General features: G+C 35.1%; 1 protein-coding gene across 1 annotated transcript in view; it reads left to right on the top strand.

Moving 5' to 3' along the window:
• NPEPPS (aminopeptidase puromycin sensitive) overlaps window positions 1–25,756 on the top strand; it is a 73,043-nt gene extending 47,287 nt beyond the window's left edge. The window contains 10 exon segments of the mRNA XM_074261318.1: window positions 9,523–9,586; window positions 12,261–12,400; window positions 13,958–14,092; window positions 15,214–15,433; window positions 20,052–20,194; window positions 21,130–21,186; window positions 22,501–22,608; window positions 23,454–23,609; window positions 23,790–23,837; window positions 25,357–25,756. Coding sequence (XP_074117419.1) covers window positions 9,523–9,586; window positions 12,261–12,400; window positions 13,958–14,092; window positions 15,214–15,433; window positions 20,052–20,194; window positions 21,130–21,186; window positions 22,501–22,608; window positions 23,454–23,609; window positions 23,790–23,837; window positions 25,357–25,509 — 1,224 coding nt within the window. The 3' untranslated portion in view covers window positions 25,510–25,756.
• Window positions 25,757–26,367: the final 611 nt, after the last annotated feature.

The following is a 26,367-nucleotide window of genomic DNA, read 5'->3' as shown; positions in this document are numbered from 1 at the left end:
ATATTTATGTTGTCCTGTATAATTTACCATTTTTACCATACCCATCATATTACTATAGAAGCATTATTTTGTTGATGAGGAAACTGAAGCAGAAGAAAGGCAAATAACCTGCTCAAAGTCATCAGCAAGTGGCAAATTTAAGCTTTTGATTTTATTTGATGCCCCAAATATCTGCACACAGTGGATATTTCCTTCCTTCCTTCCTTCCTTCCTTCCTTCCTTCCTTCCTTCCTTCCTTCCTTCCTTCCTTCCTTCCTTCCTTCCTTCCTTCCTTCCTTCCTTCCTTCCTTCCTTCCTTCCTTCCTTCCTTCCTTCCTTCCTTCCTTCCTTCCTTCCTTCCTTCCTTCCTTCCTTCCTTCCTTCCTTCCTTCCTTCCTTCCTTCCTTCCTTCCTTCCTTCCTTCCTTCCTTCCTTCCTTTCTTCCTTCCTTCCTTCCTTTTTCTTCCTTTTTCTTCTCCTTCCTTCCTTCCTTCCTTCCTTTTTCTTCCTTTTTCTTCTCCTTCCTTCCTTCCTCTTCCTTTTCCTTTCCCTCTCCCTCTTATCTGTCCCTCTTTCTCTCTCTCTCTCAATTGAGGTTGTGACTTGCCCAGGGTCACCACACAGTAGATACTTGACTAATTCTGTGTAAGTTTTATTATGGTCCACTTAATACATTGCATCATCATTGGATAATAACATGTAGAACTAAAAGTGACCTCAGAAGTTATTTAGTACAACTTCTTCATTCTAGAGATTCAGAAAATGAACTGGGGTGATTTCTTAGATTCCAACTCTAAACTCCTGATCCAACTTTGTGACCTGGAGAGATAAGTGACTTAATCTAAATCACAGTTCTTTAATTCCAAATTCAGCATTGATTATTAACATTCAGACCTCACTTTATGTAAGTGGACTCTGCTGATCTTTACATAAAGAGATTTTTACATAATGTGAGTTTGCCTGAAGATGTGGGGAAGAGGGAGGAAGTGAGGCAGGAAAGAAACTATATGTTGTGGAAGGATTGACATATGGTTCAAGGACAAATAGAGGCCAGGAGAGAGAAGTGAGAGCAAGAGGAACACATGGGCCAAGCCAGCCATGTGGGGTCTGACCAGAACCAAGAAGAAGAATGCATAGGAGCAGCCATATGAGGACTGGATACAGATAGGAGCAGATGGGCAATATTTGGGACTGGGCACAGACACACAGTACCTGAGCTTGGATGGATGAAAGAAATCACTGGTGGAAGGGTGGAGCAAGACAGAGGTCTCCTTTCTTAGAGCTGGAGCTCTCAAATCAGGCCTCCATCCAATAGCACAGGCTGTGTTGGTGGTTTCTCCTCATGTTTATTCTGCTTTTACTTGGAGGGGGAAAGAAGGTGGAAGTCCCCAGAATATCAAGACAAGGAACAGAGAGCAAGAACATGGCACTGTACAGTAAAACTAACATTAGTGTGTTTTTGCAATGAGCCTTTCTTTCAGAATTTTTTATATAAATTTTTTTTTAAATAACATTATCCCTTGTATTCATTTTTCCAAATTTTCCCCTCCTTCCCTCTACTCCCTCCCTTAGATGACAGGCAATCCCATACATTTTACATGTGTTACAGTATAACCTAGATACAATATATGTGTGTAAATCCAATTTTCTTGTTGCAAGTTAAGCATTGGATTCCGAAGATATAAGTAACCTGGGTAGATAGACAGTAGTGCTAATATTTTACATTCAATTCCCAGTGTTCCATCTCTGGGTGTAGTTGTTTCTGTCCATCATTAATCAGCTGGAAGTGAGTTGGATCTTCTTTATGTTGAAGATATCCACTTCCATCAGAATACATCCTCATACAGTATTGTTGTTGAAGTGTATAATGATCCCCTAGTTCTGCTCATTTCACTCAGCATCAGTTGATGTGTAAGTCTCTCCAAGCCTCTCTGTATTCATCCTGCTGGTCATTTCTTACAGAGCAATAATATTCCATAACCTTCATATACCATAATTTACCCAACCATTCTCCAATTGATGGACATCCATTCATCTTCCAGTTTCTAGCCACTACGAAAAGAGCTGCCACAAACATTTTGGCACATACAGGTCCCTTTCCTCTCTTTAGTATTTCTTTGGGATATAAGCCCAGTAGTAGCACTGCTGGATCAAAGGGTATGCACAGTTTGATAACTTTTTGGGCATAGTTCCAAATTGCTCTCCAGAATGGCTGGATTCTTTCACAGCTCCACCAACAATGTATTAGTGTCCCAGTTTTCTTACATCCCCTCTTACATTCATCATTATTTGTTCCTGTCATCTTAGGCAATCTGACAGGTGTGCATTGATATGTCAGAGTTGTCTTAATTTGCATTTCTCTGATCAGTAGAGATTTGGAACACACTTTCATGGAGTGGATATAGTTTCAATTTCATTATCTGAGAATTGTCTGTTCATATCCTTTGACCATTTATCAATTGGAGAATGATTTGATTTCTTATAAATTAGGATCAATTCTCTATATATTTTGGAAATGAGACCTTTATCAGAACCTTTAAGTAAAAATATTTTCCCAATTTGTTACTTCCCTTCTAATCTTGTTTGCATTAGTATTGTTTGTACAGAAACTTTTTAGTTTAATGTAATCAAAATCTTCTATTTTGTGATCAATAATGATCTCTAGTTCTCCTCTGGTCATAAATTCCTTCCTCCTCCACAGGTCTGAGAGGTAGACTATCCTCTGTTCCTCTAATCTATTTATGATCTCATTCTTTATGCCTAAATCATGGACCCATTTTGATTTTATCTTGGTATATGGTGTTAAGTGTGGGTCCATATCTAATTTCTGCCATACTAATTTCCAGTTTTCCCAACAGTTTTTTTCAAACAATGAATTTTTCTCCCTAATGTTGGTATCTTTGGGTTTATCAAACACTAGATTGGTATAGTTGTACCCTTTTTTGTCCTTTGTACCTAATCTGTTCCACTGATCGACTGGTCTATTTCTTAGCCAATACCAAATGGTTTTGGTGACTACTGCTATATAATATAGCTTTAGATGAGGTATACCTAGACCATCTTCATCTGACTTTTTTTTCATTAATTCCCTTGAAATTCTCGATCTTTTATTCTTCCCTATGAACTTTGTTGTTATTTTTTCTAGGTCACTAAAATAGTTTCTTGGGAGTCTGATTGGTATAACACTAAATAAATAGACTAGTTTGGGGAGTATTGTCATCTTTATTATATTTGCTCGGCCTATCCACGAGCACTGGATGTCTTTCCAATTATTTAAATCTGACTTTATTTTTGTGGCAAGTGCAAGTTGTGAATTATTAATTTCTAATAACTTTTTATTGGAATCTCTGGGATTTTCTAAGTATACCATCATATCATCTGCAAAGAGTGTAAATTTTTTTTACATAAAGTTCAATTTTTAAAGTGTGAATTTACTGTCTAATGCAGGAACTATCTGTAATAGAAAGCTTACAGGGCCTGGCATATAGTAGATGCTTAAGAAAAGCATATTGCTTGACTGAATTTCCTTTTCATAGCATTAAGAAAGCTATTGTTTCATCATTAATATTTTCCCCTTATTTTTACAACTCTTTGATTTCTTGTGGTCAGTCCATTCAGAAATAGTATCTTGTCCATTTTTGTTGCACATAGTGATCATAAATATTTTCTAGCCCCTGAATCTGTTCTGCCATTATTGTGACAACTTTTAGAGCCTGTATTCAAATAAAAAAATCTTCTCTTGAATTTATTTCATGTCTGCTTTTTTTCTGTCCTTCTAGAAGCATAAACACCTGGCTTTATTTCTGGATGTATAAAATTGTCACTGCAGCAAACATTCCAAGCCAGATTAATTGTTAAGGCATTTTTTTTCCCCCTAAATAAATAGCCCCATTCTTAATTGAAGAAAACTTTCTGAGTAGGTATTTGGGTTGCTTTTCCCTTTATTACAAGTACAAGTATATTGTTGAGTTTCTTTTTCAAAGTACATTTATTAATTTATAAGCTGTTCATAAAATTCTGCTGTTCTTGCTTCAGGCTTTTCAGTTGTAAAGTTTTTTCTTCTTCTTTGTATTATCATGTTAGTGTATAATAGGTCAAATAAAGAAATAATGTCCTTCCACACACAGTAGAATCCTAAAATTGAATTTTCATTTATTAAATCCAATATGTTAATCCACTATATACACTTCTTGTTCTTCAACTTTGCTCCATGAAGAAGAAAATTTATGTTGTTCTTTTATAGCTGACTCAGCTCTTTGAATGTACATAATTTTTTTGAATGTCCAAGGAATCTTTTAGTCTAAGGAGGAAATTTTAAGTACTGTCATTTTTTCTTAGGAATGCACAGTGCCAAGAATTTGATTCTAGGACTTGCCAGTTTAAGAAATGAATGAAAACTATTAGCCTGTGATCTGCCTTCTATTGCCAGCACTCTAATGAAATTGCTTTCTCAAAGATTATCAAAATTTTTCCCAAAAAAATTACTAAAAGATTTCTAAATCTTTTCCAAAGATTTTTTTTGGGCGTGTTTAAATTGAATTCCAATTCTCTCCCTCCCTTTCCGATTTCCCCTACTTATTGAGAAGGCAAGCAGAATTACTTCATTTACATATATGAAATCATACAAAATGTTTCCATATTATTTGAATTGCAAAAAAATAAAACAAGAAAATTATATTTCAGTTTGTACTCAGTCCTTTAGTTCTATCTCTGGGGATGGAAAGCATTTTTTCATTATGAATTATTTGGAATTGTCTTGGATTATTATATTGATCAGAATAGTCACATCTTTTATAGTTGATCATCTTTACAATATTGCTGTAAACTGATCACAGTGATCTACAGATCATTTCACTTTGTTTCAATTCATATAGGTCTTGACCATATTTTTTTGGAAACCCAACCAACCCCTCATTCAAACAATGAGTTAGAGTGCGATTAAATACCATAACTTTTTCAGACATTCCCAATTGAGGAATTCCCAATTCCTGTAAATGTCCAATTCTTTACTACCACAGAAAGAGGAGCTATAAACATTTTGATACATATAGGTCCTTTTCTTTTTTAAAAAAAATTATTTGGGGGTTCAGATCCAGTGATGGTACTACTGGGTTAAAGGGTATGCACAGTTTTTTATAATTCTTTGAACATAGTTCCAAATTGTTTTTTTGTTGTTGTTTTTTGGCTGAGGCAACTGGGGTTAAGTGACTAAGGGTCACAAAGCCAGGAAGTGTTGTGTCTGAGGTCAGCTTTGAACTCAGATCCTCCTGACTTCAGGGCTAGTGCTCTATCCACTGCGCCACTTAGCTGCTCTTCCAAGTTGTTCTTTAAAATAGTTGGACTAGTTCACAATTTCACCAGCATTTTGTAAGTGTGCCTATTTTCCCCTCCTCATCCTCTGGCATTTTTCATTTTTGTTAGGTGTCAGAGTTTTCATTTGCTTCTCTTTAATCAATAGTAATTTAGAGCGTCTTTTTCATAAAGCTATAGATAGTTTTGGTTTCTTCTTCTGAAAATTTCTGATCAAATCCTTTGATTTTATCAGTTGAGGAATGGCTCAATTTGAATCAGTTTCATGTATATTTAAGAGGAGGACTAGAAAAACTTGCTGTAAAAATTTTGATATTGCTTTATTGTCTATGATACATCTTTTAGCAAAATATTTCTTTCATTATCTTTTTAAAATAGGTGTTTTGCTTTGTTGAGATCATGATTGCTATCCCTGCACATTTTACTTCAGCTAAAGCATAATAAATTCTGCTCCAGTCCTTTATTTTAACTGTGTGTATCTTTCAGTTTCAAGTGTGTCTCCTATACACAATATAATGTTAGATTTTGGTTTCTAATTCATTCTGCTATCTACTTCTGTTTATGGATGAGCTTATCACATCTCATCATATTCAGTTGTGATTTCTAATTGCATATTTCCCTCCATCTTCTTTTTTCTTTTTATCCTGTTTTTCCTCAAAAGTCTGTTTTGCGTTTGATCGTTGTCTCTCTTACTCTGCCCTACTTTTTATCATTGTTCTGCCTTCCCAAACCCACCCAAATATCTCTTATTCCTTTCTTTCTTCTTTTTCCCTCTTGGGAAAGATAGATTCTATACCCATTGAGTGAGTATATATATTTTCTCTGAATCATTTCTGATGAAAGGTTAAAACGTTGCCTTACCCCTGCTTCCATTTTCTTCTTCACTATAAAATCTCTTTTTTCTTTGAAAATATTTTGCCTAATTTCCCCCGTTTCCCAGTACATGTCCTTTTTTATCCCTTTATTATTTTTTTTATGTCATCCCAGCGTAACTCACATTTGTGTCCTCTAGACTCCTTTTAACTGCTATAATAATGATAATATTCTTAGGTGTCACATAGATCATTTCTTATATAAAGAGTATAACTTGAATCCCCTGTTCTGTTATCTGTTAAAAATTCTCTTTTAAGTCTCATGGGTTTGAATGTCTTATTTTCTAGTCAGCTCTTCTTTTTATCAGTAATGCTTGAAAGTTCTTGATTTCATTAAATATCCATTTACCCCCTGAAAGGTTATACTCAATTTTGCTGAATAGATAATATATCTTAGTTGTAATCCTAGCTCCTTTGCTTTCCAGAACATCATGTTCCAAAGCTAATAAATCTTGTGTGATCCTGACTTGGTCTCTATGATATTTAAATTGTTTCTTTCTGGATGCTTACAATATATATTAGTTTTAATTTTTTATTTTTATTTATTTTTTTTTTAACCTGGGAGCTCTGGAATTTGACTGTAATATTCCTGGGAGTTTTCATTTTGGAATCTCTTTCAGGAGATAATCAGTGGATTCTTTCAATTTCTATTTTTTCCATCTAGATGGAAGATATTGGGGCAGTTTTCCTTGATAATTTCTTTATCGTGGTTTTTAGATAGTCCAGTAATTCTTAAATTCTCTCTGAGTCTATTTTTCAGGTCATTCGTTTCTCCAGATATTTTACAATTTATTTTATTTTTTTCATTCTTTTGACTTGCTTCTTGATGTCTCATGGAGTCATTAGCTTCCACTTGTCCAATTTTAATTTTTAAGAAATTGTTTTCTTCAATGAATTTTGAACCCCCTTTTCAATTCTGCCTACTCTGCTTTAAAAAAAAAAAAGTTCTTTTCTTTCTTTCTTATTTTCTGTATTTTGATGAGGCAATGGGGATAGAAGTCAAATATCTGAAGTTGGATTTGAACTCAGGTTCTCTGGACTCCTGGGTTGGTAGTCTGTCCACTGGACCACCTAGCAGTCCCAAGCTCTTTTTCTTCAATGAATTTTGGTCTCTTCTACCATTTGGCCAATTGTTCTTTTTAAGCTGCTATTTGTGGGAGGGAGGGGGAGATGGTGCTTCTTTTCCTAAATTTTTTCTCTACTATTCTTATCTCTTTCAAGAATTCTTATTGTGCTTGTGTCCAATTAGTATTTTTCTTTGAAGCTTTTCCTATTGATGTTTTTACATTGTTGTCATCTTCTCGGTTTATGTCTTAGTCTTCCCTGTCACCATAGTAGCTTTTTATGGTCAGGGTTTTTGTTGTTGTTGTTTGTTTACTCATTTTTGCAATTTATTTTAAAGTTGGGCTTGCTCATGTTAGGGTGGGGAAGCACTATCCCAGTATTGAAGGTTTTTTGTGCTGCTATGTAATTCCATAGTCCTGAGAGTTCAAAAGTTTTCATTGCTTCAAAAAGTGGTATAATCCTAGGAGATCTTGCTTTCCTGGTCTGTGTTTTTGGTCTTTACCTAGGAAGGGTTCCTGCTCCCCCTGCAACTGCAAATGCTAGAATTTCTTTCTGCCTTGGAACTGGGACCAAGGTCCTTTCTCCCTTGTGAACAATTGCAAGTACTTTTCTCCACCTCAAACTGCTTATGGACAATATAGTTGCCAGTCAGTACCAGTTACATCCAGTGTTCTTCTTAAAATTTTTTTAGAATGCTTGGTTTGATTTTCTCTATTGTTGTGAGTGTACCTATACTTACATCACCTCTCTGGTCCTGTGTTGTGACTGGGTAATTTTTCCCCTTTGTATTCCCACTATTTAATAAGAGTACTTTGTACCTATAGTTTTTGTGTTTGTGGATATTCTATGTTTACATAGCATTCTATTTCTGATAAGTTCTTCAGTTGGTCAGATGTCTTTGGGCTGAGAATTCCAGCAGTTATTGCTGTGCCTCTTAATTATTTTTATTTATTTCTTTATTTTGGTAAGATAATTGCCCAGTGTCACATAGCTCTTGTTAAGTCCTATGGTCCTGTCTCATTCTCATTTTCCTTGATCTTTCTGCTACATTTAGCATTATTCACTTTCTTTTTTTGGGCAATCTCTTCATTGATATCCATGACTCCTCTCTCTACTGTTTTTCTTCCTGATTTATATACTTTCTCAATTTCTTTTCTTGGTTCATCTTTCTCTTGCTGTCATAGGCATTCTTCTCTTTGTGTGCTTTATCCCTTGATTTTTTTTTTTAATCTATTCCTATAAATTCAATTATTAGCTCTGTAGGTAATGTGCCCCCTGAATTCTAAGTAGATGTTTTCAATTGTTTAGACTTTTCCAATTGGCTGTCTTACATATTAAATTCAGTATATCCAAAATCAGGCTCATCTTTCCTCTGAAATCCTTCTCTTCTGATTTTTCTGTGTCTATAAATCATACCACTATCCTTCAAGTAGCACAAACTTGAAACCTTGTTATTTTTGACATTTTCTTAACTCATATCCAGTTACTTGTGAAATACTGTGTCGTCTACTCCTATTATAGTAAATTTTTCCCTTCTCTATTCAAAGAGCCATCCTAGTTTGATACCCTTGCTTTGATTACTATAAGTTTCCTAATTAATCTTTTTTACTTTATTCTCTTCTATCCTTCATGCAGCTGCCAAAATAATATTCCTAATGGCCCATTCCCTCACACAGAACCTTCAATGCCTCCTTTTTTGGCAAAGGATAAAACTGCAAATTCTTGAAGGCCCTCCACAATCTGGCTCTAATCTATTTATCCAGCCTGTTTCTCATCAATTTGCCTTTACACCATCTAATCAGTAGTTCATCTTCTGCTTGTCTGCATTTGTGCAATCCCTTCTTCATAACTGGAATGTCTTTCTCCCCCATCTTAGCTTTTCAGAATCCTTATCTTTCCTGTCAATTCATTTACTACCTCCTCCATAAAGCCTGCCTTGATCTCTCAATGCTAAAACATTTTCTCCTTCCTAAAGTTTTCCAGAGTGCTTTGTTATTCTCTCCGTGGTTCTGATCATACCTGTACTTGTATCATCTCTCTGGTCCTGTGTTGTGACTAGGTCATTTTTTTTCCTTTGTATCCCCTCTATTTAAAAGCAAGAGTACTTTGCACACATAGTTTGTGTTTTTAGATATTATTCTCTGTTTACATAGTACTATCATTGCCATTTAATGTTGATGCACATTATACTTTTTTAGGGACTATGTATTGAACTAGCATTACAATGTGCTTTTTCACAGAAATATTGCAAAAAAAAATCTGTTAATACTACTATAGCCTTTGTTTTGCATTTTAGGTAGAAGATGACAGAGTGCTGAAGTTGTCCCAAAGGAAATTCTCTGCCAGTGGACCATATAGTGGTAAGCTAATGATGAAAAATAGATGCTAATCAGTATAACCTAATGTGTGTGACACCAGCAGTTTGTCAGCCAAGAAGAAATCGTTTTTAACATTAACTATTTCCTTTTAAAAGAATATTAAAATTTATTTATGATAATAGATTAAATACAAATGAATATATATTTTAATTCATCTTTACTTGAGGAATGAAACTTGTTCTCCACTCATGCTATGTATGGAAGGGGGCTTGGGAAAAAACTATAGAATGCACTCCACATGGACTTGTAACAATTTTTATTCTTGTAGATCTTCGGTGAAGGAAAGAAAATTATTTTTGTGTATTTGATGATTTCGCCTCTTAGGGATTCTGGTAGAAGGGCTAGAGGGCCAATTTATTTATTTATTTATTTATTAGGAATTTAGAACTTAAAAAAAAAAATGGGACATTGTGTAGACTGTCCCTTTGGCTTCCCTGCTTTTTATGGAATCAAAGGACATCTATGGAGAGAAGTTTCAAAAGTTTTTACATACTTGAGAGACATTTTGTGTAATGGGCAATTTGTTTTCATTTCTGAACTATATGCCTTCTCCCCCCCATCCCCATTTTATACACACATGTATATGTATGAATATATATATGTGTGTGGGGGTAGATAGTTTTGTTACTTAAAGTGATTTAAAAGTAAAACTCAAAGGAAATTATTTCCTATGCTAGCTTACTTTCTTTAAAGAACATAACACTTAACTCTATAAAACATACCCAATGACTCATATTATGTACCATGCCTGTCTTTTTTGTTGGTACCTTAGCATGGATCTTGTTTGTTGTTTGGCACTACAGCCAATTTATCTGAATCAACAAAAGTTTTGCCTCTTAGGTGTCCCTTCTTGGTGGTAAGATTGGAAAGCTAACAGTAAGCTATATAGTAAATACAGATATATATATACATATACATATGAGAGAGAGAAATCCTTGCATTTTTACAGGGAAAATTTTTCGAATTTTTGTTCTCTAATGCCCCATTCAGTTGATTTCCTTGAATTTTAAAGTTATAGGGTATTAAAGGTTATCCAGCCCAATTTTATGCCATATATAGAAATCATGTATATAATAAGTAGTTATTCTAACTTGAATCTATCCAGTGATGAAAAATCATTGTTTGACTAGGTAAATGTTTCAATTTTTGGAACTCTCTATCCCATATTGAACTCATTTATGGTATCCTCCAGAGCTGCAAAAACTAGTCCTTTTTTCATTCTTTTTTTCTTTTTCTTTTTTTTTTTTTTTTTTTTTTTTTTTTAAACATACTATTAGATATTTATAGAAAGTTGTGGACTTTTTTGTTTTCATTAGTCTAATTAAATATCTCCAGTTCCTTTTGCTCTTCCTTGTAAGGCATAATTTTCAGGTCATTCTTTTGATCACCTTCTTTTTAAAAATAATAGAGCATTTTTCAATATCCCACTTTAAATTTTACATACAGAACTGAGCATATCTGGCTATTGCCTGGCTAATGCAGAATGGAGTGTGTGTGACTGTTACCTTAAACAATACTTTGTTCTGGATGTTCTACGTCTATTAATGCAGCCATGTTACATTGTTGACTCCCTAATCCTTTTGGAATAGTTATACCAGGTCTTTCCATTCTGTGATACTTAAACAGCCCAATATATATATTTTTTTACCCACATGCAGGATTTTGCATTGAGTCCTATTAAGCTTCATTTTACTAGTTTTGGCCCATTGTTCTAGCTTTTTTTAATCTTAATTTTACCATCCAGTGTATTATCTATTCCTCCTAGCTTTGTTCACAAATTTGATAAGCATGCAGTCTATGCTTTATCCATGTCATTGATAAAATGTTGACCAGGACGGAACAGAGGCCAGAGCCTAGTGTCATACCACTAAAGAGCTTCTCTCAGGTACACATCAACATACTTTGAATTTAGTCATTTAGTGAGCTCTGTGAATGCACCTAATTTTATTATTATTCAGCCCATATTTTTTCATTTTGTCCACAAAGATAATCATGAAAGATTTTGTCAAATGCCTTTCTGAAATCTATATTTATTGTGTTTAGTGTTATCCGTTTGTTCATTTGATCTACTTTTTTTATTGTCCTTTAAAGAGGGGGAAAATAAAATTAATTTGGCATGACTTGTTCTTGAGCCAGCCTATACCTTAGTATGTATGTTATTATCTAATTAATTTATCCATTCCAGATTTTTGCTGTTGATCAATGTAAGAGAACACTAGATAATCGGTTTGGGGGGCCTTCCAACTCAGTTTCTATGATTCTATCACCTGGTCTGTAGTTTTCTGTAATCTACCTTTTCCCCTCTTTGGGGAATTAGTACAACCATTGCGGATTTCCATTTAAAACTCCAAACTTTTCTCATTTTCATATTTATGGAGAGTTGAATGGGAGGGGGAAGAAAAACTGGGTTATAATAACGTTCGAATATAACATACAAATGAGTAAGCTGTTACCTGACTTTATGAGGTGAATCAGTCTTTCAGGGAATTAGAATATCATTAGAATTTTCTTTTGCACTGATAATATTTTGCTAGTCTAAGGATTAGATAACACCTCTTTAAGTGAGCCATTTACTCACTAATATGTAGAATTAAGCTTTTGTGAAAATAGGCCTCCTGTTTCCTCAAAGCATCTTTTTTATCATTGTCTTGCTTAGGAGAGGATTGTCCCCAGTGGATGGTTCCTATAACAATTTCTACCAGTGATGAACCTAATGAAGCCAAACTGAAAATTTTGATGGAGAAACCAGAGATGACTGTGGTTTTAAAAAATGTTAAACCAGACCAGTGGGTAAAGGTTAGTTCTATTTGTAGAATTTTTATTCCATTTAATAGGCATCTATTTTCTGGCTCCAGATAGATAATTTGCTTTTTTTTTTTTTTTTTTTCCTCATTCTTCTGATATAAACTGATTCTGTCTCATATTTGTTTTATTTAGACCAAGATCTTTTATCAAGAAATTTCTTTTTAAAAAGGTCTCAGATAATACAACCTATATTATTTTGCAACTGTAGGCATGATAAATCAAGTGGTCCCATCAACAAACTGAGCAACAGCTTTTGAATTGAACTCAGATCGGTTTTTTTAATATTCCCATAGCTAAAGTCCAACCCGGGAAGAGAGAGTGCTGAGGGAGTTTTTTGGTTGTTTTTACATGTAGTTTTTTTTTCTTATTGAGGTTGGATTTTCCTTCATTGAGAGTGAACCTGGAATTAAGTTTAAAAGAGGAGTAATTACTAGGTAGTTTCTGAATTTAAAGGTAGTAGTTTTTCTTTCCTCAATCTTAGGGCTCAAAAATCTCAGTTTTGAATCTGAATCTCTCAGTTACAAATAGAGATTCCTATTTTCTTATTTGTCACTCATTTCTTCAATCCTTCTGGTGTTAGCATATGGCTTGGATGGTAGGACGTATTTTGTAACTGTAACAAATAGCAAAGTAATTGTCAGTCTTTGTCTTGGTTGAGGCCATAAAAGATCATTTTGCTGGCCTTAGGCAAGGCATAGTTTGAGTTACTTCATAATACCTTATTTTCCTAATTCATAAATAAGGACAAGGGGAAAGGGTGATAAACTACTTTTAAGCTCTGACATTCTGCAATGCCTCCATCTGTTCACCTCAGGAGACCTCCATGGGGATTATATCAAATAAAAGTGAAAGTAAGAATTAACTAGTAGATTATATAAATACGTAAGCAAAATATAATAAAGAAAGCGAGTTACATTTAAGATAAAGATGCTTTTTTTTCCCCCCTATCCCAAGGTCCTAGACCTCTCTGAAAATTATTTGTGGATCTCAGGTTAGGAATCTAGAAGATTCCCCTTTAATCCTAGTAAGCCTCCAAAATACAGAAGAGAGGTAGAGATTATTCCTAAATGTTTGCTATTCTTTTTGGAAGTAAAGTTCTTTTATTACCAAATTCAGTAAATCATTTGAGACAATAATTTTGCAAGCATGACTTGGCATTTTAAGGAGACAATAATTGCAATGAAGTATTGAGATTAGTAATATGTAATTTTAATTAAATCAACCCATACAGAAATTTGAAATTCTATCCATAGGACCATAGAGAACTGCAAATGACCAGTTTAACCCTTTCATTTTATATACAAGGAAAGAAATATAAGTGACTGGTTCAGGGTCAAATAGTGTGTCAGAGGCAGGAATAGAAACCAGATCTTCTGGATTTCAAGGCTAGCCCCCATCTTCTCTTAGATGCTCTCTTTCCATATAAATGGGAAGTTTCTAAAGCTAGAAGTTGACTCAGCAACAACTGGAACTTCATATCTTACTCTGTATGTGTGGGTGTACATATGCATGCATATATGTGTTTTTTTTTTTTTTTTTTTTTTCCAGTTAAACCTAGGAACAGTTGGATTTTATCGGACTCAATACAGTTCTGCCATGTTGGAGAGCTTATTGCCAGGCATACGAGACCTTTCTCTACCCCCTGTAGACCGACTTGGGCTACAGAATGATCTTTTCTCTTTGGTGAGTCCATAGGCTTTGTTGATTGAGAGATTTTGCTCGCATAAGAATATTTGATTAATATACTTACAATTCAAAAAACTAGGTTCTTCCTTTAGGTGGAGTAACTTTGTGGTTATGGCATACAATTAGCTATTCCCTCAGAGATAATTCTTTATCCTCGATCTAAGCTGCTATTCTGCAACTGTAGTTAGATGTTGCTACATAGGTTCTTTTCTGTCCACGGATTAATTCTTTTTGCTTTAATAGAAAATCTGTTTGTATACAGACTATTGAGATTTTAAAAATGCTTTATTTAGAATTGTCTATTGCATAGAAGCTATATAGCTAACTCTTGTTGTGGGAATCATAGGATGTTTTTCCCTATAATGCTTTGATTTTTTTCCAAGTCCTGTGCCAAATAACACTTGATATGTAGTTTAATAATCAGGCAGGTGTTAGATAATTTCTGGGTGCTTTTGACAGTTTATAATTCTGGATACCTTTAATAATTACTAGACTCAGCATGAAGTTTACTTTAATTTGTATCTTAAAGTTTCTCTACCTTCTTGCAGATAAAACTGGTTTTGGATTCCTGTTTTGTATAAACATAGATTAGCATGGAGCCCAAAACTTCAAATCTGCTGATTCCAGTGGCAGATTCATCCTTTCAGAAGAATAGGCTCTTTGTATAGTTGACTGCTAGGATAGAAATTGTTTTTTTCCTAATTCCACTTGTCAGTAAAGACAAGCATGAAAGAGCTCTGAGTCCTTTAGTGCCTTTCTGTCAACTTCTCAAATTTATAAAGGACAAAGTAAAATTGACATAGTTTGGATGACCTAGTTTTGAAAGCACCTCTGTTAAAAAGTAAAAGCCTCAGAAACTTAATAGACTTAAGTAGCTGTTCAGTTTTCTTTTATCCTAAACAGAATAGTTTTGTTTATTTTTTAAGTCTTGTTTAAAATTAAGAAAAACACAAAACTATTGGATTTTTATTTTAATAAGTGCTCCTCTGAACTTAAATGTTGTGTCATTTACTTCAAATTCAAGAGAGACATTTTGCAAAAATAGATAATGTTGAACTTGCTTGTTGTGTTATAATTCTGTTTGGAGATTAGATTAATTTTAATTTTTTCTCTCCCAGGCTCGAGCTGGAATCATTAGCACTGTAGATGTTCTAAAAGTCATGGAGGCTTTTGTGAATGAGCCCAATTATACTGTGTGGAGCGACCTGAGCTGTAACTTGGGGATTCTCTCAACTCTCTTGTCCCACACAGACTTCTATGAGGAAATCCAGCTATTTGTGAAAGATGTTTTTTCACCCATAGGGGAGAGGCTGGGCTGGGATCCTAAACCTGGAGAGGGTAAGGAGATCATAAATATATGTTTCAGAATTAAGGCTGTTCAGCCGGATAATAACATTAACATAGTTTTTACCTCTGGATGATATTAATCAATATTTTAATAAGTTGGAAGTTCCCATTGAAGCATTTATATTATCTTCTCCTTGAAAGTTACATAGACTGATAGATAAAATTATATTTTGTCTAAATTATCTGATAAATGCAATGTATAAAAGATAGGTATTCATAGACCCATAGCCATATCTGAAATATTTGCTTATCTTATTGCTACCAATTTGTTTCGATTCCTGATAAAGCAGAAGATAGCTATCTTGGTTCACATAATTTCTTTTAATTTTTGTCTATAAACTATTGCTGCAATTTTATTGGATTTCTTTTCAATTTAAGAGATAAAAATGAAAATACAAGTGTTTCTGTTGGTTTGACTTTTTTTGGGGGGTAGGCTTATGGGTATGAAATTAATCCTTTATAATTGAAAACATTAACTTTTTGCAAATCATAACATTATTACTTGAAATTTAATGGTATAATGGAATGAGTTTTGGATTTGTAGAGAGGGGGCTTCCTTTTAAATCCCAGCTCTGTTAATTAAAGCTTTATGATCATGGGCAAATCAATATGTAAAAAAGAGAACTGATTGGATAGCCTCTAAAGTCCCTCTTAGCTCTGTATCTCATATCTATGACTTTTGTTCTATGGTGATCACATATAAGCTCAAAACCTGTCCTTGTGACATACAAGAAATATTTTACTGATATTAGAACAAAGAACACACTTGAACAACTTTGTGTGCCACAAAAAGTCTGATGATAAGCCAGATTTCCCCAGGACCCTTCTTTATGCAGACCTTTCGAACAATATGTTTAGAAGAAAAAATTGAGGCTCATGTTTCTTTGCCACACATGTCTGCTCTTTGTTTTTTGGCTGTGATGAAATAATCCTGTGATTTGTTGTTGTTGTTATATATGGAACATATGATCCTGGGTGTGCAGACTCTTATTAAGTGTCTTAGATATAACTTAATGGCCAAGTATATACGCCTTAATGGTTTTGATAGACCTTAATCCAAAAAATAAAAGTGTCATCAAACTGAAGAATTAGTTAAATTCAGATCTATGGCCTCTGATTTTATTTTTGATTAGAGAGCAAATAAATCTTTTTTTTTTAAGCTTATCTAGCACATCATTTCATGCTTCCTTCCTCTTTTGAAATACTTCCAGTTATTTTTTTTATTAGTACCAAAAGATTTATTTAATAGTCACAAATGTCTAAAGAAAATTATTTTGTAATTTTGATGGGTCTATTTGTCACTCAGTCATTAAAATACTTTTGATATCCTAAGCACTAAGGACACAAATGCAAAAGATAGTTCCTACCCTGGAGGGCTCACATTCTAATAGAGAAGACGATATGCAAGTAATCATGTATAAACAAGCTGTATACAGGATAAATAGGAAATAATCATCAGAGAGAAGACACTGGAATTAAGAGGGATAGAGAAAAGTTTCTTGTAGACAGTAGGATTTTAACTATGATTTGGAGGAAACCTAGGAATGCTGGAAATGGAGATGAGGAGAGAGAGTAGCATTTTAGGCATGAGGAGGACAGCCAGTGAAAAGGGTCAGCTGAGAAATAAAAGTATTTTCTTTAAAGAATAGCAAAGAGGCCACTATCACTAGAAAAGAATATATGGTGGGGGAGGGGTGGATTTAGATGTTTAAGAAGTCTGAAAAGTTGTGGGAGTGGGGAGTGAGGAAAAGTTATAAAGGGCTTTGAATGCCAAATTGGATTTTATATTTAATCCTGGAGATGAGGGGGGTAGACATGATTTGATTAATTTGACAGCTGAAGGGGGAGGGTGGACTAGAGTGGGGAAAGATTTTGACAAGTAGGCTATTGCAATAATTTCAGTATGCAGAGATGAAGACTTGCACCAGAGGGGGAAACACTATCAGAGGAATTAAGGTGTTGTATTCAGGAGATAAATTCGAAGAGGTAAATGGCAAAGATAGAATCAATAAGCCTTGGCAATAACTTGCATATGGAGGTTGAGAAATAATGAAGAATCCAGGATAACACTTAGATTGGGAGAAAGGTGGTTCTATTGCCAGTAATTTCGAAGTCATGGGGATTGGGGGACTTTGAAAAGAAGGAGAAAATAATGGATTCTATTTTTGATATGTTTAGTTTTCGATATCTACTGGACATAAAACTTAAGAGTTTAGCAGAGGTTAGGACTGGGTGTGTATATTTGAGAATCATCAGCATAGAGATTATAATTGAGTTTATGGGATCTATTAGAACACTATAAGTGAAGTAGTATAGAGGAGAAGAAAAGAGGTCCAGGGACAGACTGTCACCCCAAGACTGGATCTGACCTGGATGCAGATCTAGCAAAGGAGACAGAAGGAGTGGTAAGATAAGTAGGAGAAGCAGGAGAAAGTGGTGTTCCAAAAACCTGGAACGAAGAGAGTATTTAAGGAAAGGACAGCAAGGTACGGTGCACTAGGTTGCAGAGATGCCAAGAAGAATAAAGTTTGAGAAAAGGCCACTAGATTTGGTATTGGAGACATTTTGATAAATTTGGAGAAGGCAGTTTTGATTCAATTATAAGATCAGAAGACATTATAGAATCTAAGAAAGAGTAACTGCAAAGAAATGGAGGAACTTATTGTAGGTAACATTCACATGGTGTTTAACAAAGAATATAAAAGATAAGGAATAATACTTAATAGTGATGGACTTAACAAGTGAAAAGCTTTTGAAGATGTGAGAGATAGGCTTGATTGTAGGCAATATGGAAGCAGCCAGTATATATGGAGAGATTGCAGATCAGTTAAGAGAATGAAATGATAGAATTGCCAATCCATAGGAGAAAGTGATAAAAAAAATTTTTTATATAAAAGCATTAACATTGACAGGGAGAAGGGTAACATCTTCATGTGAAAAGAGTAATAAGGAGGAGATAGTGGCAGAAGCTGTCAGAGTGATAGTAAACTGAGGAGGGGAGAAAAGAGCTCTTGAATGGTCTCATTTTTTTCAGGCAAGTATTAGTCTCTTAGCTGAGAAAGTGGGGTTGGGAAAAGCCATGGGAAGTTTGAAGAGGGAAGAAAAGGCTTAGAAGAGCTTCTAGGGTGAGTGGGATAATAAGTTGGTTGGTTGCCTGGTGGTAATGAAGACCCAATTTAGGTTACACAACATAAAATTGTACTAGACCCAGTCAAAAACAATTGTGTGATTTTCTGTTAAGCATCATGTGTGAGTGAGTGAGGAGTGAAGATAGCAGATGGGGAGAATGATTGTACAGGGGGAAAAAAACATCAATGTTATAAGAGGATAAGGTACTCATTAAGACAGTGTAGAGTTGAATTGGTTCACTAAAGATTTCAAATTCAGGAAAGGAGAAGGTGGCTGGGCAGAGGTAATAGCCAGTATAGAACCAAAAGAGAGAGGGATTAGAGGTCCTGGTGTGATTTCATATTGGAAGGCAGAAGGCAAAGTGGAAAGCCAATAGATAGTGATGAAATAAAATAATTTTGGAATTTGTGAATGTTTAACAAGATTGAAGGGTATGATTTTCTTCATGGCTGAGGTTGAGTAGAAGATTAGGTCATGAGAAATAAGAAGGCTGAGGAACTGTGAGGCTGGGATATTTTAGAAAATATCAATATTTATGTTCAAATACCCTAATATGAGGGCAGAGTTGAGGAAAACAAAGATTGTAAAACAGATACTGAACTCATTGAGAAAAGAAGGGTAGTGTCCTGGAGATCTACTGAAAGCTTGACAAGAACTACTAGGATTTTGATTGGGTGGTAGACATGGATTGTATGGACCTCAAGGAAAAAGATTACAGAATAATAGTTAATGGGGACATTGAGGTGGCCCAGTACATAGAACACTAGATTCATCTTCATGAGTTCAAATCTGGCCTTAGACACCTACTAACTGTATGACCTTTGATAAGTCACTTCATGTTCAATAAAATGAGCCGGAGAAGGAAATGTAAACCATTCCAGCATTTTTGCCAAGAAATAGATTCACAAAGCCAGACATGACTGAAACAGCTGAACAACAATGGCAGTGCTGGGGAGAACCTGGAAGTGGTAAATAGAGAGCATATAGTCCAACTCCTCTACCTCAACCAGCCTTTGTTGGAAAGAGTGATTAGGGAGGCTGTCATCATGAGGAAGGAAGCAGATCTCAAGTGAGTGAGCCACAAGATGATGAAAGGAGTGAGAAAGGAAAATTTTAAAGATGAAAACAAGTTTTGTTGTTAGTGGAGCATGCAATCCAGAGGGTACAGGGGAAGGGAATGAATAGTGTTTGGGACTTTTGGGAGGGAATTGTAGAGGAATAGAATTAAGGAACTGGGGGAGTGGGGTTGAGGAATGGGTTTTGGTATTTTCTTCTTGCCATCCAGTAGTTGGCATATTATACCACTTAAAAATGATAATAAAAGACTCATTTCCTGGATCAGAGAACTGCTTTTTACTGTGTAGTAAAGCCATTCTCTATTCCTTCATTAAAATGGATGTTGTTGTATGATGTAGAAAGAAATTCTACAGAATTTTGAGAATTCATTTTAACTACATTCACAATTCTTATTCTTCCACAGGTCATCTAGATGCACTTCTGAGAGGCTTGGTTCTGGGCAAACTAGGAAAATCAGGACATAAGCCAACATTAGAAGAAGCTCGTCGTCGGTTTAAGGACCATGTGGATGGAAAACAGATTCTTTCTGCTGATCTGAGGAGTCCTGTATGTTTTCCTATATTGTTATTTTAATTATTACAGTACTCTGTCCCATTCAAAGCCTACATCATTTGGTTTAAAAGTTCTTTCTTTTACAGTAATTAAAGTTGACCTATGCCACATCAAATCGGCAAACATTTATCAAGTGCTTACTATATGGCAGGCATCCTTCGAAGTGTTGAGGATTAAAAAGAAGCAAGGGATGAGGGAGGGGAATAGTCACTGCTCTTAAGAAGCTAGCTCTTAGGCTAATGGGGGACACAATATACAAATAGCCACCTTCAGATAATTTACAAATGGAGATAATCTTGGAAAGAAGTCCAGAAGTTAAGGAGAACTGAGAAAGGCATCATACATAATAGTTGAAACTTGAAGGAAGCCAGGAAACAGATGAAAAAGTCAAAAGACACTTATTTTAGGAGGTGGAGTATTGTGTGTGAGGCACAGTGTCCTTGATGACAGAGTACATGGAGGTCTATAGGATATAAGAACAGTGGAAAAGTAAGAAGGGGCTGTGAATGCCAAACTGAATTTTGTATTAGATCTGTGCTTAAATTAATGAAGACACTGTGATCGCTTAGTGGAGGAAGAGATGTGGATCAGCCAGTGCAGGAGTCCAGTTGGGTGGTCATGAGGGCTTCTCCCAGGGAGATAGAGTAAAAAAAAGATATATTTGAGAGATGTTATAAAGTTAAAGATTAGATGTGGGGAGAATGAAACAGGGTGGGAGCTACTGGGAGGCCCAGCATGTTTCTGCCTTTTTTTTTTTTTTTTTTTTTTTTTTTTTTTTAACAATCACTAAAAGTTAATACTTTGCTTGGCACTTAATAAATAGTTGGCTAACTGCATATAGCATATTTTGATATCAGTTTACCTTGTCAGAATATCTAAAACTGAAAATTATATCTCACCAAATTCTCTCTTTGATTGTTAACATTTAGGTGTATCTTACTGTTTTGAAGCATGGTGATAGCACTACCTTAGACATTATGTTAAAGGTGAGTACATGTGGAAACTGCTTTGTGACCTTGAACTGAGATTACTCTTAATCAGCTGTGGGTAATTGGTAAGAGACACATCACCAAAAGAAAGTGTAATGTCTCAATAAAAAGATAGGGAAAGAATAGTCCTGCTGTTGTTCAGTTGTAGTTGGGATTTTTCCATCTAAGACATTGGAGTGATTGGTCATGTCCTCCTCCAGTTCATTTGACAGATGAGAAAAGTGAGCCCAACAGGGTTAAGTGGCTTGCTAGGGACTGTCTTGAGGCCAGACTTGAACTTGGGTTTTCCTTTCTCCACACCCAGGGCTCTTTTCACTGATTCCTCCCCCAGCCAGATGATTATTCTTTCTACTTCTTGCCAGTTTATTGCTGCGTGTTTGTCCCTCCTTGCTTAACCTAAAATGTTCATTCTTTCTTTCTTAATTTTTAAAAAAATTAAATGGCACCAGGATGTAGGAAAAAAAAAACTTGGGATTGAGAACTCGAATTCATATCTTGTCTTTGACACTTGATATATACTATGGGATTATTGCAAAGTCTCCTTACTTAAGTCCATTTCCTTTTGTCGGATGGGGATAACATTACTTGTATTCTTTGTGTGATTGTGAGATAATACTTTTGTCAATTTTGTTATAATAAAAGTTAATAAGCAATTCAAAATTAAAATTCCTTGAAGTTCTTCTAAGTTTTAGCTCCAAACTTAGGAAAAGTCATTATCATAATTATTACATTTGAAGCTTCTTCACAAAGATGTATGTTCTAGTAAAGATATAGGTTCTGTATATTTATAAAATACAGTTTTATGACTTGAATTTTATAAAGTACTAATAATAGAGAAGATTGGATTCAAAACTTTAAAAAAAAAATTCTTATTCTTTTTGCATTTGGCCAGGGTTCAAACATTAACTATAATGCCTACCAGTGCATACAGAACAAATGTTGAAAATTACTTGGTTCTATTTACAGAGTATATGATCATATTATCCAAGGACTTAACTTACTACTTACTACCTTTCATGATAGAATGAGGTTTGTATTCTCTTAGTAATAAGGGAAAGAGGGAGACCAGCTGTTTTATAATTAAGTTGAAATTTAGTGTTAAAGGTGCCATCTAGTGGACATGATTCTCTACTTAGATCAGATACTTGAAAAAAGGGATGTTCTAATTCTAGTAATGAATTTTGTAGACTCAACAGAGGCTATTTTAGTGCTAATAATAATTACTGAAATTTGAGTTTTATTTCATTAGAACATGTTCTATAGGCAGCATTGTCTAGAGAAAATTAATAACTCAACTCTTACTCTCTGTAGCTTCACAAAGAAGCAGATATGCAAGAAGAAAAGAATAGAATTGAACGAGTCCTTGGGGCCACTTCACCACCTGAACTCATTCAAAAAGTCCTCACCTTTGCACTTTCAGTAAGTTAACTGGAAAACTGCTTTTGAAGCTAGTTGTCTGCAAATGTAATACAGATTTCTCTAATTTGGCTTTCTGATCATCAGTCTTACTATTTTAAGGCTTCTTTCTCAGGAAAACTGACATGAGGGAGAAGTGCCCTTCTTTTGGCCTGCAAGAATCTTGCACTGATGAGCCTCAGGCATTTTTGATAAATAATCTAGTTTGTTGTGTTTTTATTTTCATGTTTAACAGAGTTCTCTTTTCTTTGGTGTTGATTTTTTTAAAGATAAGTTGAATGTCTTAACTTAAATCCTATAGGTCATTTTAGAGTTCATAGAACTTAAAGGTCATCAAGTCCAATCTCCTCCTTATTACATATGGTAAAACTAAAGTCCAGTTAAGCTGTTTTTCCTCAAGATACTATGTGATTTTGGGTAGTCTTAAGTCTTAGTCTTTCCTGATCACAAATCCATCTCTCTTTCTATTATGCCACAAAGTCATTTACTTAAATAATGGTAACTTTGGGAGTTAGCCATTTATTCTCTGTTAAGTATTACCTTACACATTTAAGAAAGACTAAACCAGGGGTTCTCAAAGTATGGTGCTCGGGGGAAAAAAAATATTAAAAAAAAAAAGTATGGTCCTCGGGCCAGATGCTGCCCGCTGAGGACGTTTATGCTGCCAGCTGGGTTAAGGCAAATGGGCTGAGGGGCAGAGACAGAGTGTGAGTTTTTGTTTTTACTGTAGTCCGGCCCTCCAACAGTCTGAGGGACAATGAACTGGCCCCCTATTTTAAAAGTTTGAGGACCACTGGTCCTTTAATTAATTAATTTGTAAGCCATTAATTAATTTTTATTTTTTTAAGGAAGAGGTACGCCCACAGGATACTGTGTCTGTTATTGGTGGTGTGGCTGGAGGCAGCAAGCAGGGGAGAAAAGCTGCTTGGAAATTTATAAAAGACAATTGGGAAGAACTTTATAATCGCTACCAAGGAGGATTCTTAATATCAAGACTAATAAAGGTACATCAGATCATTTGTGTTCCAGTTTTTCTTCTTTTTTTTTTTTTTTTTAATTAAAGCTCGCTCTCTCTTTTCCTCTATTTTTGGACACGTAAAAATTTGTGTCCCCCTTCTTCTACTTGTTAACTATGAAACGTCTTCCTTTGTGGGTTAAACTATGCATTCTTTATCCTTTTTCAGCTCTCAGTTGAGGGATTTGCAATTGACAAAATGGCTGGAGAAGTTAAGGTAAGACTATTCTACTTTAAATGTAACTTTCGAACAAGAAAAATTTATTTTTGATATCTCTTGCTAAATTGTAGACTTAGCTGAGCCTGACATTTCAATTGCAGCATCAGGCTTAGATTATTTCAAGCATCTAGCTATTCCTTGCTCCTTATATGAAGAAAAGATAACATTGGTAGCCAACCTGGGATTGCCTGTAATCAGGAAAATTTAGAGATCTTATCTTTTCTGGAGACTCAACTGGAACATGGGTAAAGTCCTATTTCATTAAAACTGTATGCTTTCAGAGGATTATCTTCTTAGCCACTCTTTTTAGGGTTGATAGGCAAAGCCTCCTCTGTATGTGGACTCTGCACCCAGGGATTTTGGCATATCTGTTGCAGGCCCAAATTGATTGTTGTCTTATTCTTTGCTTAGCCACTTAATCACTGAACTTTTTTTTTTTTTTTTTTAAATTTTGCTTCATTCTTTTGGAAAAACTTCAAAGTGTCAAAAAGCAGTATCTTTAATTCGCTTTATAAGCCCAGAGAAACTTTCCCCCATCATAATTGTTAGTTTCTGGATTACCTAAGAGAAAAAGTAGTTACTCTCATAAGGGATTGCTACTTACAATATAGTTTGTATAGATAGGAATGATCTGCTAGGTGAGGAAAACTTTAGTGCTCCCATTTTTCTTAATCTTCCCCCATTTTTTTTCTTTTTACTCTTCATAAAATATCACTTCTTTAAGGCTTTTGTGTTCTTAGCTATCTTGATTTATATTGAAAATTATAGAAACTAGTTCATAGGTGGTTCCTACAGCTACTAGTGTTGGGAATTCTGATGTGGAAGCTTCATTTCCATGTTGGTCAAATGTACATATAGCATTTGCACCTCATGCTATTGCAAAGTGTCTTTAACCTTTTGGGTCTGTCTTCTCCAACCTCAGTATTGCCATGTATAACTCACTTTTGAGGCTCTTGTTTTTCATTTTCTACTATGCTAAACTGGATGTTTATTATCTAGAAAAATACTTTTAAGTCCTTTAGCACACCAATTTCAGTATTTAGAAAGCAAATGTATCAGGGTTGGAACTGTTGGGAATGTCTGTCATATGATATTATCATAAGTAGGAATCTGGATTTGATGATTCCTGATTCTCTCACTATGTGACCTTGGACAGATCATTTAACTTCTCTGAACCCAGATTTCCTCAGCTATTAAATGAGAAAGTTGGACTGGATGATCTTTCTTCCAGCTTAGTCTGTGGTCTTAAGATCTGGGGAACAAGTCAAAAATCTTATTTGAAGATTTTCAAGCCTAATATCTATATAAGAACTTCATGAAGGACATGTTTCTTTTAGGTAACTCAAGTTAACATACATAGATAACTCACTTCTGTAGATGAATAAAGCTTATGAAAATTTTCTAGGCCAGCTAAATTTTTCTCTTAACATTATTTGAAATGTTGCTTTCTTCCTCTGAATTCAAACACACTTTAAGCATGACATAAACACCCACATTCTGGGTTGTTTTGCAACAGGCTTTCTTCGAGAGCCACCCAGCTCCCTCAGCAGAGCGTACCATCCAGCAGTGCTGTGAAAATATCCTGCTGAATGCTGCTTGGCTGAAACGAGATGCCGAAAGTATCCATCAGTACCTTCTGGAGCGAAAGGCCTCACAACCCACAGTGTGAACCCCCAAGCATGCAGCCACTGTTGTCCTGCTACCTCTTGGCAAGGAGAAGGTGGAGCTACCCTACAGCTGATTCATATGCCAAGAATTTGGAGTCTTTTCTCAAACCAATGGGGGTTGGACAATGAATGTAGTTAACTGGTTCCTGCTCACACTCCAGAATTAAATTCTATAAAAAAAAAAAATCAATTCAACAAAAAAAATGTAAATATGATAGTAATAAAATAGAGCATAATGAAACTGTGAAACTTCCTGAAGCCTTGTCAATGGTTAAAAGGATTTAACTAAACTCTTATGATGTTAATGACAGATGTTCTGTTTTTAAAACCCTACAAAAGGAAATTTGAGAGGCTTCTCAGTCAAGAGGAATTTGTGAAGTGTCTTGGGCAGGAATGGGTTAACGCCTCTGCAAACAGCCTATGAGCCAAGGGAAGTGTGCTTTTGGGGAACGGTCAATATGAAAGGCAGATAGCTGGTATGATATAGTCTGAGTCTGTGCATAATTCTGAGTGTGTTTTTTTTTGGGGGGGGGTGGAAGAATGATAATCTGGGAGATTTATTTTCCTGCATAATGCAATCAGAACCAAGGATAGTAGTCTCTCTCTGCCTCCTTCCCTTCTGTGTGACCTCTTGGCAAAACAAACAAACAAAACAAAACACCCAATTACTCAGTTCTCCCTCCTTCTTGGTCCTACCTCTTGGTGTCCTTCTTAGAGGTAAAGGAATAATAAAACATCTTTATAGCCACATTAAATAAGAGAAACTGATGCACACTTTCTTTTTAAGGTGATTTTTTTTCCCCCTTTTTTTTTCTCTCCCCCTTTTGGCAAGAGTCCTAAATTGCATGCAAATGCAGCAG

Source organism: Sminthopsis crassicaudata, chromosome 4, assembly GCF_048593235.1.
Source record: "Sminthopsis crassicaudata isolate SCR6 chromosome 4, ASM4859323v1, whole genome shotgun sequence".
In the NCBI taxonomy this organism is placed as follows: domain Eukaryota; kingdom Metazoa; phylum Chordata; class Mammalia; order Dasyuromorphia; family Dasyuridae; genus Sminthopsis; species Sminthopsis crassicaudata.
This window is presented reverse-complemented; position numbering and strand designations above follow the sequence as displayed.